The sequence below is a fragment of the Ascaphus truei genome, chromosome 21, assembly GCF_040206685.1.
Source record: "Ascaphus truei isolate aAscTru1 chromosome 21, aAscTru1.hap1, whole genome shotgun sequence".
In the NCBI taxonomy this organism is placed as follows: domain Eukaryota; kingdom Metazoa; phylum Chordata; class Amphibia; order Anura; family Ascaphidae; genus Ascaphus; species Ascaphus truei.
The window spans coordinates 23212199-23232125 of NC_134503.1; the positions used below are offsets into that span (position 1 = coordinate 23212199).

Sequence of the window (19927 nt, forward strand, 5' to 3'; positions counted from 1 at the left end):
AGAGAGGGAGAGGGTGGGACAGAGAGGGAGAGGGTGGGACAGAGAGAGAGGGCGGGACAGAGAGAGAGGGCGGGACAGAGAGAGAGGGCGGGACAGAGAGAGAGGGCGGGAGAGAGAGAGAGGGCGGGAGAGAGAGAGAGGGCGGGAGAGAGAGAGGGCGGGAGAGAGAGGGTGGGGCGGGAGAGAGAGGGAGGTGGGCGGGAGAGAGAGGGTGGGGCGGGAGAGAGAGGGTGGGGCGGGAGAGAGAGGGTGGGCGGGAGAGAGAGGGTGGGCGGGGGCGGGAGAGAGAGGGTGGGCGGGGGCGGGAGAGAGAGGGTGGGCGGGAGAGAGAGGGTGGGCGGGAGAGAGAGGGTGGGGCGGGGGGCGGGAGAGAGAGGGTGGGCGGGGGGCGGGAGAGAGAGGGTGGGCGGGAGAGAGAGGGTGGGCGGGAGAGAGAGGGTGGGGCGGGAGAGAGAGGGTGGGCGGGAGAGAGAGAGAGAGGGTGGGAGAGAGAGAGAGAGAGAGAGGGTGGGAGAGAGAGAGTGTGGGACAGAGAGAGAGAGTTGGACAGAGGGAGGGACAGACCGTGGGCCAGTACAGAATGAGTGCTCATAGCCTGGAAATAGAAACAGGCAGACACAGGCAGAACTGGAAGCCCCGGGAGATGAGCCTGTGCCAGCGATGTGAGCTAGGAGAGGTGTGTGTGAGAGAAACAGGCAGACAAAGACAGAACTGGAAGCCCCGGGAGATGAGACTGTGCCAGCCATGGGAGCTAGGAGAGGTGTGCGAGAGACACAGACAGAACTGGAAGCCCCGGGACATGAGACTGTGCCAGCGATGTGAGCTTGGAGAGGTGTGTGAGAGACACAGACAGAACTGGAAGCCCCGGGAGATGAGACTGTGCCAGCGATGTGAGCTAGGAGAGGTGTGTGAGAGACACAGGCAGACACAGACAGCACTGGAAGCCCCGGGAGATGAGACTGTGCCAGCGATGTGAGCTAGGAGAGGTGTGTGAGAGACACATGCAGATACAGACAGAACTGGAAGCCCCGGGAGATGAGACTGTGCCAGCGATGTGAGCTGAGAGAGGTGTGTGATGAAACACACTTCCTGCTGCGTTGCAGACACTCTGAAATGAGGAGTGGAGAAACCTGGAGAAACTCACAGATCTTATCCAGAACTTTAATAATATAGATAAGAACCAAAAAATAGTGATCCTCCTGGGAGGAGATAAAACCCCAGCAGTACTGGCTGCACACTATATCAGCTCCTGCCACATGCTGAGAGACGCCCACTAACCCCCACATCCCTGTGTTTAACTGTTACCCATGTACTTTGCAATCATTATACCCTACCCCCTAGAATTCATGTTCTGTGTAACCATTGTACCCTACCCCCTATTATTCATGTACTGTGTAATAATTGTACCCCATCCCCTTATTATTCATGCTTTGGCAATACTGAAATGTTCTTTCGTCATGCCAATAAAGCTGATTTGGTTTGAGAGAGGGTGGGACAGAGGGAGAGAGGGTGGGACAGAGGGAGAGAGGGTGGGACAGAGGGAGAGAGGGTGGGACAAGGGAGAAAGCGTGTGAGAGAGGGTGTGACAGAGTGAAAATGAGGGTTGTACAGAGTGAGAGAGAGGGGACAGAGTGAGAGAGAGATAGGGTGGGACAGAGTGAGAGAGAGATAGGGTGGAACAGAGTGAGAGAGAGAGAGGGCGGGACAGAGGAAGGGAGAGAGGGAGTGAGAAATAATGAGAAACAGACATTACAATGTAAGAGGGTAACAACCATGGAGAAAGAAAGTTGAGACTAAATGTGAGAAAGCTTTAAGGAAAAGTAGGGGATGACAGAGTGGAGGAGATAGAAATAGAAAGAGAGGGAGGGCAGAGAAAAAAAAAGAAAGTGTGAAACTTACAGAAGAAAGAAAAATCGAGGTGAAAAGAAAGAGATGAAGGTTGCGCCGTGTTTAATTAATCCTGAGCTGGAACGGATGCAAACAGCTAATCACCGCCCTGCTGGTGATGTGGAAGAGACACATGACCTCTGCAGCCCGCCCTGAGGGGCTGAGGGGACACCCTCCCCGGGGCAGGTTTCAGAGACAGCCTCATCCTAGCCAGGTTACAAAATCCCTCACTGCCAGAGCAGCTGCAAGGTGTCCCAATCACATGAATACTAGTTACCCACACAGAGGTGTTTGCAGCTTAGTAAATACAGCCCTAACTGTCTAAAGATCAAAGTGCAGCAAAGACAGAGAATCCCTGAGTGCATCTGTATGTATATACTGTGTCCAGAAAACGTTTGGGACCCCAATTCCATAGTTTTTCCATGATAACCTTCTTGAATCAAACCCAGTCTTTTCTTAAATAGCCAATAGGGTTTATATTAACCAATTCCGTGTCTTTTGAAACAAAATGATGTATGAATTAGCCAAACAATGAGTAATTAAGAGTCAGGGTATGTGAAAAAATAAGTGAATCCCTGGTAAAATCAGCTAAATTAAAGGGGATATTTCGAATCAGGTGTTTAAATAATTAGGTAGATATTCAGTTGTGAGTTTGGAAGGCCCCACCCTATATAAAGATCAGACACTTTGTGAGTTTGGTCTTCACCATACAGGTGTGTGGGAACTCGTCATGCCACGATCAAAAGAAATCTCTGAGGTCCTCAGAAAAATGGTTATTGATGCTCATCAGTCTAGAAAGGGTTATAAAATAATTTCTAAGGATTTGGGGATCCACCAATTCACTATCAGACAAATGGAGAAAGTTCAAGATCCCAGTCACTCTACCCAGGAGTGGTCGTCCTACCAAAATCTCTCCCAAGAACAAACCGGCAAATCATCCAGGAAGTCACAAAGAAACCCAGAGTAACATCCAAGGATCTGCAGGCCACTCTCGCCTTGGCTAATGTGAGTGTTCATGACTCAACTATCAGAAAAAGACTGAACAAGAATCGTGTTCATGAAAGGAAAGCCAAGAGGAAACCACTGCTCTCTAAAAAGAACATTGCTGTCCGTGTGAAGTTTGTCAAAGAGCACATAGATGATCCACAAGACTACTGGAACAATGTTCCTGGACAGACGAGTCAAAGATATAATTTTTTGGCCTCAATGAGAAACGTTATATTTGGCGAAAACCAAACACTGCGTTCAAACAGAAGAACATCATCCCAACCGTCAAGCATGGGGGTGGAAGTGTGATGGTTTGGGGATGCTTTGCTGCCTCAAGACCTAGACGGCTTGCCATTATTGACACAACTATGAATTCTGCATTGTATCAGAAGATTCTAGTGGTGAATGTCAGGCCATCCACCCGTGAGCTGATCTTAAACATACAATCAGATCTACAAAAGAATGGCTGCAGAAGAAGAAATTCTGCGTTTTAGAATAGCCTAGTCAAAGTCTGGATTGAAATCCCATTGAAATGTTGTGGCAGGACCTGAAGTGAGCTATCCATGCAAGGAAGCCCTCAAGTGTCACCAAGTTGAAGCAGTACTGTAAGGAGGAATGGGCCAAAATTGAGAGTTTTCCTGGATTTTGGGGAAAATGTAAATTTGATATGATAACGTAATTGAATCTGGAGCCCTGTTTTGCTTACTATTTAAGTATGTTACTTACAATCTATTTAGCACAAATAACGATAATAAAAATATGGTCAATTATTATTAAAAATAATAATAATATAAAGTTAGAGAATACTGTGAGTGATTATTGGTGCCAGTCAGAAAACACAGGCACAGTCCTGTTTTATGGATTATGCTTCCTCATCATCACTACTGGAATCAACAGCAACATTTTCCTTTTCAATTTGACGATATTCATCAAACATGCTGTAGTTCATTTGAATGAATACCAGCATCTTAACATATTTGGTCACTAGCCTCCTGTGATTGTCACTTACAGTACAAAGCTGCCTGATATTTTCAGAAAGACAATGGAGCATGACCAGCGGAAATAAACCACAGCCAGTCTGTAAAGAGCTCCCAATTGTTTCCTCTCAGTATATAACCAGGCTGGCCCTGATGTTATCATTACAATAGTCTTCCACCATTCCAGAAGCCGAGCAGGTTCTAGTCTTAGCAGCAGAATATTTGGCCATGACCTTCCGCCTGATCATATATCTCCTCCTCCTGTATCTGTTACTTCAGGGTTATATCTTGTTCTTTTCTTGCTTGTTACTGATTAATAAAATACAGCAGGAGACGCAGGCATTTTAACAGGAGAAGCAGAAGGACAACGAGGTTACATGATGTGATGTTTCGCTGACACATTGGCGACAAGGAGCTATTTAAAGGAGTAGTTGTCATGGGAGAGGGGGTTTGGCCCGGGATTAAAGGGGTTACACCCCATTTGGCCACCCCCTACTCTCACCTGTGAAGCAAGGGGTTAACTGGACTGTGGTCCAGTAATGTGTTTTTACCTTGCTTCAGCATCCTAATGTATATTCCCCTGTAAAAATGTTTTGTTTCTGTTCCAGTGTTTGCACCAACACATACACTGGGATTGATGCGGGAGGCTTAAGGGGTTAATGAGCTACAGTTTTAGGAAAATACAAATATGTGTGGTGTCTTTTCAGAAATATCTGGGCTTCAAAAGGCTTGATTGAAGTTGGGTGTGAAAAGTACAGAGGGGGTTTAGTGTATGTTAATACCTAAGTTGCAGGCCAAGGGTATATTGCTGGTAGAGACAGCTAGGACCCAGGTCTGGAGCATTGGGTGTGAAATATAGCACCTGTGACAAATGTTCTCTACACAGGAGGCCCAGCTTCAAAGGAGTTCTTGACAAGGGGTTTTATGGGGGCCAGGGGTGCGGTTACAGAAGGAGATATCAGAATGAGTGACATTATTGTATATAAGAATATCATGAGATGTCTTCGGCTGAACGTGCTAAAAGCTACATGTGTGTATTCGTGGGACCGATTCGCACATAATGATTACAGACACATGATGTCTAGCAGGTACTAAGAGACAGATATTAATATCTCTCTTAATTTTAGTATTACATGGTAATATTTAGTCTCATTGGGAGTGTCATGCGTGCCGGAATGTATTAATATGTCTCGCGTGCCAGTAAGTATTACTGAACTGAAATTATGAAGTTATTTAGATAGGAAAAGCAGTTTTTAAACGTCCTTGGGTGGGAGGAGTTTTACTCTGGGAAAGATTGTCAACCTCAACACTGATTTATGAGAGGGGCTGGGTTTAGGTTGTGTTCAATGGGAAATAATTGTATATAAACAAGGCTCAGCCTATGGCTATTGTCTTAATGTATTTTCGTGATGTCTACATCTGAACCTGAATTATGGAAGAAATGGCCCATCCTATGTCCTGATGTCTTTCTTGTCCAAACCTTTAAGTAAGTGTCTATATTTTGCCTGTTATTTGTATATCTTGTGTGTTCACCTTTATCAAGGAATAAATTATATTTTATCATATCTAGTCGTGTTCAGTTCAACCCAGGTATATTTGGTGTATATTATATCTTGTCATAAGTTACCGTGACAGTAGTGAAGCTAGCAAAACATACAGCAGTGGGCCTGTGAATGGCCCCCCAACCCCCATGCTGGTAGACAGAGAGGATGATGATAGAGATGCTGTTGCTGAAGCAGTATTAGATGAAGACGAGGACACCCAGTGGGCCATGTAGACCTTAGTTTGACCAGTACCACTTGTCTAGATATCCATAGTTAGGTGGATAGTTGGCACAGTGGAATTTTTCATGGCCATGGGGACCTTGACCTGCAGCTCCGTGTACAGATCTAGAATGGCTTTTTTTGTGGAGGAACGATATCTAGAATGGCTTTTTTTTAAAATGGAAGAATGATATCTAGAATGGATGTTTTTGTGGAGGAATGATATCTAGAATGGCTTTTTTTTGTGAAGTAACGATATCTAGAATGGCTTTTTTGTGGATGAACGATATCTAGAATGGCTTTTTTGTGGAGGAACTATATCCAGAATGGCTTTATTGTGGAGGAACTATATCTAGAATGGCTTTATTGTTGAGGAACTATATCTAGAATGGCTTTATTGTGGAGGAACTATATCTAGAATGGCTTTTTGTGGAGGAATGATATCTAGAATGGCTTTTTTTAAATGAAAGAATGATATCTAGAATGGCTTTTTTGTGGAGGAACGATATCTAGAATGGCTTTTTTGTGGAGGAGCGATATCTAGAATGTTTTTTTTTGTGGAGGAATGATATCTAGAATGGCTTTTATTCAATGATATAATGATATCTAGAATGGCTTTTTTTATATGGAGGAATGATATCTAGAATGGCTTTTTTTAATGGAGGAATGATATCTAGAATGGCCTTTTTTTTATGGAGGAATGATATCTAGAATGGCTTTCTTGTGGAGGAACAATATCTAGAATGGCTTTTTTGTGAAGGAACGATATCTAGAATGGCTTTTTTTTGTGGAGGAACTATATATAGAATGGTTTTTTTTGTGGAGGAATGATATCTAGAATGGCTTTTTTTGTGGAGGAACGATATCTAGAATTACTTTTTGTGGAGGAACGATATCTAGAATGGCTTTATTTGTGGAGGAACGATATCTAGAATGGCTTTTTTTTGTGGAGAAACGATATCTAGAATGGCTTTTTTTTTGTGGAGGAATGATATCTAGAATGGCTTTTTTTGTGGAAGAATGATTTCTAGAATGGTTTTTTTGTGAAGGATTGATATCTAGAATGGCTTTTTGTGGAGGAATGATATCTAGAATGGCTTTTTGTGGAGGAATGATATCTAGAATGGCTTTTTTTACATGAAAGAATGATATCTAGAATGGCTTTTTTGTGGAGGAATGATATCTAGAATGGCTTTTTTGTGGAGGAACGATATCTAGAATGGCTTTTTTTGTGAAGGAACGATATCTAGAATGGCTTTTTGTGGAGGAGCGATATCTAGAATGTTTTTTTGTGTGGAGGAATGATATCTAGAATGGCTTTTTTTAATGGAGGAATGATCTCTAGAATGGCCTTTTTTAATGGAGGAATGATATCTAGAATGGCTTTTTTATGGAGGAATGATATCTAGAATGGCTTTCTTGTGGAGGAACGATATCTAGAATGGCTTTTTTGTGAAGGAACGATATCTAGAATGGCTTTTTTTTGTGGAGGAACTATATATAGAATGGCTTTTTTTTGTGGAGAAACGATATCTAGAATGGCTTTTTTTGTGGAGGAATGATATCTAGAATGGCTTTTTTTGTGGAAGAATGATTTCTAGAATGGCTTTTTTGTGAAGGATTGATATCTAGAATGGCTTTTTGTGGAGGAATGATATCTAGAATGGCTTTTTGTGGAGGAATGATATCTAGAATGGCTTTTTTTTAACATGAAAGAATGATATCTAGAATGGCTTTTTTTGTGGAGGAATGATATCTAGAATGGCTTTTTTTGTGGAGGAACGATATCTAGAATGGCTTTTTTTGTGAAGGAACGATATCTAGAATGGCTTTTTGGGGAGGAGCGATATCTAGAATGTTTTTTTGTGTGGAGGAATGATATCTAGAATGGCTTTTTTTCAATGGAATAACGATATCTAGAATGGCTTTTTTTTAAATGGAGGAATGATATCTAGAATGGCTTTTTTTAATGGAGGGATGATATATAGAATGGCTTTCTTGTGGAGGAACAATGTCTAGAATGGCTTCTTTTGTGGAGGAACTATATATAGAATGATTTTTTGTGGAGGAATGATATCATTCCTCCACAAAAAAGCCATTCTAGATATCATTCCTCCACAAAAAAACATTCTAGATATCTAGAATGGCTTTTTTTTGTGGAGGAATGATATCTAGAATGGCTTTTTTTTGGGGAGGAATGATATCTAGAATGGCTTTTTTTGTGGAAGAATGATTTCTAGAATGGCTTTTTTGTGAAGGGTTGATATCTAGAATGGCTTTTTGTGGAGGAATGATATCTAGAATGGCTTTTTGTGGAGGAATGATATCTAGAATGGCTTTTTTTTACATGAAAGAATGATATCTAGAATGGCTTTTTTGTGGAGGAACGATGTCTAGAATGGCTTCTTTTGTGGAGGAACTATATATAGAATGATTTTTTGTGGAGGAATGATATCTAGAATGGCTTTTTTTGTGGAGGAATGATTTCTAGAATGGCTTTTTTTGTGGAGGAATGATATCTAGAATGGCTTTTTGTGGAGGAATGATATCTAGAATGGCTATTTGGTATTGTGGGCACGATCTTCACTAACCTATGGGATGTTGCCAGCTCATTGGGACCGATCAACTAGTTACTGTAAGCTGGGAAGAGGAGTATTCACCGCCTTATTAACAATTATATGGTAGTGTGGTTGCCCGTTGCTGGTAATATATACATTGATATAATCGATGTTCCTGTGAAGCACCTTCTGGTTGTGGCTTGCTTTGTGCACTGGATTTATTTGATGCACGTTGTCACTGTTCATAGTTATAATGCTTGCAATATTTGAATTTTAATCTTGTTTTTCATCCCCTGGAATCTTTTTCAAAATAAAGACATTCACGGTAATCTGAATGATCGGGATGAGCAGGGGAAATAAAGAAAAAGGTACGTGTTTTGCTTCAAAAAACAAATTGGTTTAAAGAATCTGTGCATTACAGGGAGAAGGAGCGGCTCAGTGAGTAAAGACACTGACTGGCACTGAGTGTGAAGCAGAGGATCCTGGTTCAATTCCTGGTGTCAGCTCCTTGTGACCTTGGGCAAGTCACTTTATCTCCCTGTGCCTCAGGCACCAAAAACATAGATTGTAAGCTCTGCGGGGCAGGGACCTGTGCCTGCAAAACACCTCTGTAAAGCGCTACGTAAAACTAGCAGCGCTATAGAAGAACAAACAATTATAATTTATTAAGCGCTGAGCTTCCTGATCATTAATGTATTTAGTCAATTTCATTCCCTAAACTGAGAGAAACGAGTTCTCTGCAAATCTTCTACCCCAGCCCACGTACATCAACCACCCACCTACCCCCACAAATGGCACAATCTGGAAAAACATTTTCTTTTGAAGATTTACAGATTTTTGTTTGTTGACATTTGTTCTATTTCAAAGGACACATTGCTTCACGTGTTAACATGACACAGGATGCACATATGACAAACCGCATGCAGTATCTCTTTGCTACACGGATAGAGACATGAGATCATGCAGAGTGTTAGCAGTAAGTATAAATAGCCCTGTGTTTCACCTTTCTCAGATCCACATGTGCAACTACAAGCAAAAAAATAGCTACGAAAACTTGCATTTTCTCCCTGGAAGAACAGACAAAGACTGAGAGACAGGTAGCAGACACACACACACACACACACACACACACACACACACACACACACACACACACAAAACAGACAGACAATTAGCAGACAGGCACAAACACAGGTAACAGACAGACAGATACACATGCATACAGGTAACAGACAGACACAAACACAGGTAAGAGACACAAACACAGGTAAGAGACACCCACACAACACACAGGTAACAGACACCCCCCCCCCCCACTCATACAGGTAACAGACAGACACACACACACACACACAGGTGACAAACAAACAGACACACACGCATAGGTAACAGATACACAGGTAACAGACACAAAAACAGGTAAGAGACACACCCACACAACACACAGGTAACAGACAGACAAATACACACATAGGTAACAGAAACACACCCACCCACACAGGTAACAGACAGACACAAACACACACACACATACACGTGACAAACAAACAGACACAGGTAAGAGACAGAAAGACAGACTTACATTTACTCTGTCACTGCATAATTCTGCACAAGCACATTCCAGACCCAAAGAGTTTACAATGTAATTTTGGTACCAGAGACACAGATTATTATAATCTCATACTTGGATTACACTGGCCCTTAGTGTCATTGATGTATGCATGGTTTGGGAGAAGATGTATCAGAGCGAAGAGAAGAGGGAGCTGACACATTACCATGGTATGCTTCCTGATGCGTAAATCTGACAGCTAATTTGCCAGAGAAGTTTCTGACACCGAATACCTGGCAGATTTGTGACAGAAACATACGAGGATAAAATGGGGCAAGGATGCAGAATTTGATGCGCCCCATAATAATATGTGCAACTAGTAACGGCACCCAGCGTTTACATAACAGACGCATAAAGCCAACACGGCGCGGCATATAAATGCCTGTCTGCTAATGTGCTGCCTGGGCACTGGCATCCATACTGCCCCTGTGATCAGTCTCGTGCGTCCGGGAGAAGGCACGGCTCTTGTGTACACTGATATCGCTACGTCTCATCTGAAGAGAAGACTTGGGAAGTCTCAACAGAACTTAACAAGTGTGCCGTCTTCACACGGACACTCGTTCCTGGGGGATGACGCACTCATGGCGACGGTCACTACATAAATATGTTTGGGTTTCGTTGGTCGGTGAATGTCTGTTTAATACATCTACCCGGGGAATCCCCAGCGTCTCCCCACACTAAGCTTAGAGTCTCGGTGATCAAAGCAAACAACACAGGGGGATTTGCAGGTTACACCAAGCTGGGAGAAATGCAAGTTCTAGCGAGGTTTAGTATTGCTACAGAGAGCGAGCTGGGCAGAGGGACAGGCGTCAGTAAGTGACGACTCGCAGCTACTCACGGGCACGGTGGAACGCTGAATCCTGGGAGGAGGAGGTCGAGATGGAGGGGCCTTTTCCTGCTGTATTAAAGTGGAAACTGAGATATCAGTAACAGGTAACATTAAATTACAAGCTGCTTTCCCTTCCATGTCTGCAGGTCTGGGAGCTCTCACATGATAACCCCCCCATCCCCCCCTCCCACAAACCGGCAACAAAGCGCAATATCTTAACAGGAAATCACCCCCCCCCCCAAATCCTGTACCCACCCCGTGCAGGGTCGCCACCCGCCTGTCCCCTCCCGGGCAGGGCCTGCACACATTACCCCGAGCAGGGCCTGCGCATATTACACCGAGCAGGGCCTGCATACATTACCCCGAGCAGGGTCTGCACACATTACCCCGAGCAGGGCCTGCACACATTACACCGAGCAGGGTCTGCACACATTACCCGAGCAGGGCCTGCACACATTACCCCGAGCAGGGCCTGCGCACATTACACCGAGCAGGGTCTGCACACATTACACCGAGCAGGGTCTGCACACATTACCCCGAGCAGGGTCTGCACACATTACCCCGAGCAGGGCCTGCACACATTACACCGAGCAGGGTCTGCACACATTACCCGAGCAGGGCCTGCACACATTACCCCGAGCAGGGCCTGCGCACATTACACCGAGCAGGGTCTGCACACATTACCCCGAGCAGGGTCTGCACACATTACACCGAGCAGGGTCTGCACACATTACCCGAGCAGGGCCTGCACACATTACCCCGAGCAGGGTCTGCGCACATTACCCCGAGCAGGGCCTGCACACATTACCCCGAGCAGGGTCTGCACACATTACCCCGAGCAGGGTCTGCACACATTACCCCGAGCAGGGTCTGCGCACATTACACCGAGCAGGGTCTGCACACATTACCCCGAGCAGGGCCTGCGCACATTACACCGAGCAGGGTCTGCACACATTACCCCGAGCAGGGCCTGCACACATTACCCCGAGCAGGGTCTGCACACATTACACCGAGCAGGGTCTGCACACATTACCCGAGCAGGGCCTGCACACATTACCCCGAGCAGGGCCTGCGCACATTACCCCGAGCAGGGCCTGCACACATTACCCCGAGCAGGGTCTGCACACATTACCCCGAGCAGGGCCTGCACACATTACACCGAGCAGGGTCTGCACACATTACCCGAGCAGGGCCTGCACACATTACCCCGAGCAGGGCCTGCGCACATTACACCGAGCAGGGTCTGCACACATTACCCCGAGCAGGGCCTGCGCACATTACACCGAGCAGGGTCTGCACACATTACCCCGAGCAGGGCCTGCACACATTACCCCGAGCAGGGTCTGCACACATTACACCGAGCAGGGTCTGCACACATTACCCGAGCAGGGCCTGCACACATTACCCGAGCAGGGCCTGCACACATTACCCCGAGCAGGGCCTGCGCACATTACCCCGAGCAGGGCCTGCACACATTACCCCGAGCAGGGTCTGCACAAATTACCCCGAGCAGGGCCTGCACACATTACACCGAGCAGGGTCTGCACACATTACCCGAGCAGGGCCTGCACACATTACCCCGAGCAGGGCCTGCACACATTACCCCGAGCAGGGCCTGCACACATTACCCCGAGCAGGGCCTGCACACATAACCGTGAGCAGGGCCTGCACACATTACCCCGAGCAGGGCCTGCACACATTACACCGAGCATTGCCTGCACACATTACCCCGGGCACGGCCTGCACACATTACCCTGAGCAGGGCCTGCATACACCCCGAGCAGGGCCTGCACACATTACCCCGAGCAGGGCCTGCACACATTACCCCGAGCAGGGCCTGCACACATTACCCCGAGCAGGGCCTGCACATATTACCCCGAGCAGGGCCTGCACACATTACCCTGAGCAGGGCCTGCACACATTACCCCGAGCAGGGCCTGCACACATTACCCCGAGCAGGGCCTGCACACATTACCCCGAGCAGGGCCTGCACACATTACACCGAGCAGGGCCTGCACACATTACCCCGGGCACGGCCTGCACACATTACCCTGAGCAGGGCCTGCATACACCCCGAGCAGGGCCTGCACACATTACCCCGAGCAGGGCCTGCACACATTACCCCGAGAAGGTCTGCACACATTACCCCGAGCAGGGTTTGCACACATTACCCCGAGCAGGGCCTGCACACATTACCCCGAGCAGGGCCTGCACACATTACCCCGAGCAGGGTCTGCACACATTACCCCGAGCAGGGCCTGCACACATTACCCCGAGCAGGGCCTGCACACATTACCCAGAGCAGGGCCTGCACACATTACCCCGAGCACGGCCTGCATACATTACCCCGAGCAGGGCCTGCATACACCCCGAGCAGGGCCTGCACACATTACCCCGAGCAGGGTCTGCACACATTACCCCAAGCAGGGTCTGCACACATTACCCCGAGCAGGGCCTACATACACCCCCGGGCCGGGCCTGCACACAGTACCCCGAGCAGGGCCTGCACACATTACACCGAGCAGGGCCTGCACACACCCCCGGGCAGGGCCTGCACACAGTACCCCGAGCAGGGTCTGCACATATTACCCCGAGCAGGGTCTGCACACATTACCCGAGCAGGGCCTGCACACATTACCCCGGGCACGGCCTGCACACATTACCCTGAGCAGAGATTGCACACACTACCCTGAGTAGGAACAGCACACATTACCCAGAGCAGTGACTGGCACAGATTATCCTATTATCACAGTGCGGTACAAGGGGCACAGATTGTCCTATTATCACAGTGCGGTACAATGCGGGCACAGATTATCCTATTATCACAGCGCGGTACAATGCGGGCACAGATTATTCCTATTATCGCAGTGCGGTACAATGCGGGCACAGATTGTCCTATTATCGCAGTGCGGTACAATGCGGGCACAGATTATCCTATTATCACAGTGCGGTACAATGCGGGCACAGATTGTCCTATTATCGCAGTGCGGTACAATGCGGGCACAGATTATCCTATTATCGCAGTGCGGTACAATGCGGGCACAGATTGTCCTATTATCACAGTGCGGTACAATGCGGGCACAGATTGTCCTATTATCGCAGTGCGGTACAATGCGGGCACAGATTGTCCTATTATCGCAGTGCGGTACAATGCGGGCACAGATTGTCCTATTATCGCAGTGCGGTACAATGCGGGCACAGATTATCCTATTATCGCAGTGCGGTACAATGCGGGCACAGATTGTCCTATTATCACAGTGCGGTACAATGCGGGCACAGATTGTCCTATTATCACAGTGCGGTACAATGCGGGCACAGATTATTCCTATTATCACAGCGCGGTACAATGCGGGCACAGATTATTCCTATTATCACAGCGCGGTACAATGCGGGCACAGATTATTCCTATTATCACAGCGCGGTACAATGCGGGCACAGATTGTCCTATTATCGCAGCGCGGTACAATGCGGGCACAGATTGTCCTATTATCGCAGCGCGGTACAATGCGGGCACAGATTGTCCTATTATCGCAGTGCGGTACAATGCGGGCACAGATTGTCCTATTATCGCAGCGCGGTACAATGCGGGCACAGATTGTCCTATTATCGCAGTGCGGTACAATGCGGGCACAGATTATTCCTATTATCACAGTGCGGTACAATGCGGGCACAGATTGTCCTATTATCACAGCGCGGTACAATGCGGGCACAGATTATCCTATTATCACAGTGCGGTACAATGCGGGCACAGATTATCCTATTATCGCAGTGCGGTACAATGCGGGCACAGATTGTCCTATTATCGCAGTGCGGTACAATGCGGGCACAGATTGTCCTATTATCACAGTGCGGTACAATGCGGGCACAGATTGTCCTATTATCGCAGTGCGGTACAATGCGGGCACAGATTGTCCTATTATCGCAGCGCGGTACAATGCGGGCACAGATTGTCCTATTATCACAGTGCGGTACAATGCGGGCACAGATTATCCTATTATCACAGTGCGGTACAATGCGGGCACAGATTGTCCTATTATCACAGTGCGGTACAATGCGGGCACAGATTGTCCTATTATCGCAGCGCGGTACAATGCGGGCACAGATTATCCTATTATCACAGTGCGGTACAATGCGGGCACAGATTGTCCTATTATCACAGTGCGGTACAATGCGGGCACAGATTGTCCTATTATCACAGTGCGGTACAATGCGGGCACAGATTGTCCTATTATCGCAGCGCGGTACAATGCGGGCACAGATTGTCCTATTATCGCAGCGCGGTACAATGCGGGCACAGATTGTCCTATTATCACAGTGCGGTACAATGCGGGCACAGATTATTCCTATTATCGCAGTGCGGTACAATGCGGGCACAGATTATTCCTATTATCGCAGTGCGGTACAATGCGGGCACAGATTGTCCTATTATCACAGTGCGGTACAATGCGGGCACAGATTGTCCTATAATCACTGCCCGGTACAATGCGGGCAAAGATTATTCCTATTATCACAGCGCGGTAGAATGCAGGCACAGATTATTACTATTATCACAGCGCGGTACAATGAGGGCACAGATTATTCCTATTATCGCAGCGCGTTATCTCATCGCAGTGTGACCGGTGAGATACAGGGTGATCGCTGAGATACAATGTGACCGGTGAAATAGTGCGCCCGGTGAGATACTGTTTGAACAGTGAGATACAATGTGACCGGTGAGATACAATGTGACCGGTGAGATACAGTTTGAACAGTGAGATACAATGTGACCGGTGAGATACAATGTGACCGGTGAGATACAATGTGACCGGTGAGATACAATGTGACCGGTGAGATACAATGTGACCGGTGAGATACAGTTTGAACAGTGAGATACAATGTGACCGGTGAGATACAATGTGACCTGTGGGGAAGGACTACCCGGAGAGTTATTACTATGGGTGACAGAGTAATCTAAAGCTGAGAAACTCTATACTGGTTTGTATTGTTATCGTTTATTTATAAAGCGCTAATATATTCCGTAGCACGGTACAACGGGGGAATAACAAAGTCAGTCAGGAGAACGTAAGAACCGCACAGGACACAGGCCTTCATCTGCAGAAAATCTCCGTGGCACTATGTTTCTGTGATGCTCAATCTGGGCACTTTCTTGAGACGGATTGTTTTAGCCATACTGCACCGACACACTTTATTCGAGCAAATACCCAGTATGTACCTGGCAGATACCTGGAATGCGCCGCTCCTCACCTCTGACAAGCCCCGTTGCGTTTGCCTTCCCAGCCTGGGTTCATGCCTGGCTGACGGGCGGCTGATCTGTTAAATGATAATGATTAGGATTTAATAGGCTGCAATGCTTCGCGTGTCTACCAGATGGCATAAATTCATGAATTGTAATGCAGTATATACATATATACTGTGCAGTATTGCAGCCAGCGGGAATAAAATGCTTCAATCCCTGCCTGGAAAATAACGCAATGCACTCGGGCAGAAAACGGTCACAAACCTCAATACACCCGGGTATACCCGAATTCGTGGGACTAGCCGAGCTCGAATAAAGTGTGTCGCCAGTGTAGGTCAAAGGTCACATTTTGTTGTTGTATTAGGTAAAATATTTCATGAAACCCTGTGAGGAGTTCTGCAGCGTTTTAAACACCATCAATGTTTCCCACCGCAGCCGTCCGAGTTATACCAGGGTGTATCGTCAGCTTTCTGGCCAATCATTGCTGCACCCCATTACACCTCTGTGCAGTTCCTCTCGTCTTTCCGAGGGGGTCGGCGTTCCTCTCGTCTTTCCGAGGAGTCAGCGTTCCTCCTGTCTTTCCGAGGGGTCGACGTTCCTCCTGTCTTTCCGAGGAGTCAGCGTTCCTCCTGTCTTTCCGAGGGGTCGGCGTTCTTCCTGTCTTTCCGAGGGGTCAGCGTTCCTCCTGTCTAACCGAGGGGTCAGCGTTCCTCCTGTCTAACCGTGGGGTCAGCGTTCCTCCTGTCTAACCGAAGGAGTCAGCGTTCTTCCTGTCTTTCCGAGGGGTCAGCGTTCCTCCTGTCTAACCGAGGGGTCAGCGTTCCTCCTGTCTAACCGTGGGGTCAGCGTTCCTCCTGTCTAACCGAAGGAGTCAGCGTTCCTCCTGTCTTTCCGAGGGGTCAGCGTTCCTCCTGTCTAACCGAGGGGTCAGCGTTCCTCCTGTCTAACCGTGGGGTCAGCGTTCCTCCTGTCTAACCGAAGGAGTCAGCGTTCCTCCTGTCTTTCCGAGGGGTCGGCGTTCCTCTCGTCTTTCAGAGGAGTCAGCGTTCCTTCTGTCTTTCCGAGGAGTCAGCGCTCCTCCTGTCTTTCCGAGGAGTCAGCGCTCCTCCTGTCTTTCCGAGGAGTCAGCGCTCCTCCTGTCTTTCCGAGGGGTCTGCGTTCCTCCTGCCTTTCCGAGGCGTCGGCGTTCCTCCTGTCTTTCCGAGGGGTCGGCGTTCCTCCTGTCTTTCCGAAGGGTCAGCGTTCCTCCTGTCTTTCCGAGGGGTCAGCGTTCCTGCTGTCTTTCCAAGGGGTCAGCGTTCCTTCTGTCTTTCCGAGGGGTTAGCGTTCCTCTCTGGATCTCGGGAGATTCCGCCCGACACTCAATCCGCTCCGTGCAGACTCATGTTCTCCAATGAGAAAGTCTCTGCAGCGTTTTAAACATCATCAATGTTTCCCACCGCAGCCGTCCGGGTTATACCAGGGTGTATCGTCAGCTTTCTGGCCAATCATTGCTGCACCCCATTACACCTCTGTGCAGTTCCTCCTGTCTTTCTGAGGGGGTCAGCGTTCCTCCTGTCTTTCCGAAGGGTCAGCGTTCCTCTCGTCTTTCCGAGGAGTCAGCGTTCCTCTCGTCTTTCCGAGGGGTCAGTGTTCCTCTCGTCTTTCCCAGGGGTCAGCGTTCCTCCTGTCTTTCCGAGGGGTCGGCGTTTCTCCTGTCTTTCCAAGGGGTCAGCGTTCCTGCTGTCTTTCCGAGGGGTCAGCGTTCCTCCTGTCTTTCCGAGGGGTCAGCGTTCCTCCTGTCTTTCCGAGGGGTCAGCGTTCCTGCTGTCTTTCCGAGGGGTCAGCGTTCCTCCTGTCTTTCCGAGGGGTTAGCGTTCCTCTCTGGATCTCGGGAGATTCAGCCCGACACTCAATCCGCTCCGTGCAGACTCGTTCTCCAATGAGAAAGTTTCTCCGATGTTAAGGTGTAAGAGCAGGAAACCTCACTGCACAGGAAACCAGAATGCTGTGCTATAGAGCACTGGGAGAGTATGGTCACACACTGGTAACTGACTGAAGCATGACTAAATCAGCATGGCTGACCTGGCAAGGGTGTGTAAATTGGAGATCGCTAATCTCTGCGTTCCTCACATAAAAAGAACTTCTAAAAGTTGCATATAGATACCCAGTACTATTATACTGTAATTTCCCACACATGGCATTGAAGAGGTTAATCTCTCTGCTGCTCCATCTAAATATGGAGGTGGGAGGCAGCCTGGAAATGTGCGTCTGGCTCGGGCTTACTTGGAACGATTTACTCATCCCACTTCTAGCAACTAGACCAAAAACAGGATCATATGGTTCCTATCACAGGAGAGGGGGCTTCCTGCACATCACTGGATGCGCATGTGTCAGACGGCAACATACATACCAATGTCTACAAAAGTGCTCTTGCTGCATAGATGGATGGGAAGGAGAATAAGTTGGTCCAAAGTCGGATCCACCCTTCCCCCCAAAGGGGATGGAGAAGGAGCGGCTCAGTGCGTAAAGACACTTACCGGCGCTGAGCTTGGAGCAGGGGACCCTGGTTCAATTTCCAGTGTCGGCTCCTTGTGACCTTCGTCAAGTCACTTTATCTCCCTGTGCGTCAGGTACAAAAAAATAAAAATAAACAGATTGTAAGCTCCACGGGGCAGGGACTGTGTCTGCAAAATGTGTCTGTAATAATTTCAGAGATTTATTGGATTTAAAGCACATAAGGACAAAGTCCTGACAAGCCCTCTGACATGTGACACATCATTTGATAAAGCGCCCCGTGCACGAAACATGTCAGAGTGCTTGTCAGGACTTTGTCCTTATGTGCTTTAAATCCAATAAATCTCTGAAATTATTCCTGGTGTCCCACGTTGCTTTGGCGAGGCCGAGCTCCGGTCCCTGTTTGGATCTTGCTTGCTGTATATACCTACCTGGATGCACGGCAGTCTGGAGACGCTGATCAGGCTACACACACTCACTCTGACGCCTCCTTCCTGCACCGGTGAAGTGAGGCGGTTCGTTCAGCTGACGGACACGACTGCTAGTGAGCGACCCGACACTCATCAAGGAGGTGCATGTTTATCTACCCTGCGGCTGATAGCCCCACTGTGAGCGTGATCGCTGGATGGGGATTGCACCTCTTCTCGGAGTGACGGATGGCTGCGCTGTGACCCGCTCCCCTCCTGCTGCTGCTGTGGCCCCGGTCTTTGGGATCCCCCGAGTGAGGTGGCGTTCTGACACAGGGTCCTGGATTGCTGAAGCTTTCGGAATTTCACCTCGTCTGTGAGTAGCATACTACAACGTCATTGTGCTGAATGGGATCAGCCAGTTGGTAGTTAAGCCACAGTATACTCATCTTTATAGAGACAGTTTGCTACACACGTACTTTTACTTGCATTCTATACTAGTGGCCGGCTCTCTCCTGCTTTCAGACACAGATAAAGACCTAATTTAAATCCATCCATCCTTTCCACAGCGTCTCCAGTTATACACCTTTTAACCCTTTCTTTTTTGGAGCACCGAATCGATGCGCTTTTTTTAGTTTATCATCCTCCAGCTACTACAACTAGCAGCGCTATACAAGAACATGCTATTATTATTATTACAGGTCTTTATTCAGGGGCTGCAAAGCGCGTGTTGTGCCAGGATTGTAACCCAGTGGTAGCTGACTGAATAAGCGACTATAAACCAGTGATGGAAATCTAAGAACTGCTGGATAAATACAAGGCATTCTGCAGAAGGCATAACAAGCCTTGATAAAGGGAGTGAGTATTATACCTTGCACACTTGTGCTCAGTGAGTAACGGGGGCAGATAAACAAAGTGGGGCTCACTGCTGACAATTCGGTGCTCAAAGACTACTTTTAATGGCAAATATCTGCAATGTGGGGTTTTACCTGTTCCATGTATATGTCCATCAGCTACTCCAAGGACACGACATTAGGAGGAGCAACATAGCAAACACAGATAATCTATCCAAAACAAAGCTCTCTCTCTTTCCATGCAGAAGAGTGTAAAGCTTTAAAAGTGAGGAGGAGAATTGAGTGCGAGATGCAGGATTTAATCGGAAGCCAGGAGAGGGATTT

The 19927-nt window shown here is 47.7% G+C and overlaps 1 protein-coding gene across 8 annotated transcripts in view; it reads right to left on the reverse strand.

Annotated features, from left to right (window-relative positions):
- DENND1A (DENN domain containing 1A) overlaps positions 1-19927 on the reverse strand; it is a 514179-nt gene that overhangs the window by 37537 nt on the left and 456715 nt on the right. For 5 of the 8 annotated variants that reach the window (XM_075579369.1, XM_075579372.1, XM_075579368.1 and 2 more), the window contains one exon: positions 10620-10679. The exons of the other annotated variants lie outside the window; for them this stretch is intronic. In XM_075579369.1, coding sequence (XP_075435484.1) covers positions 10620-10679 — 60 coding nt within the window. The remainder of the gene's footprint in view (positions 1-10619; positions 10680-19927) is intronic. 8 annotated transcript variants of the gene reach the window in all.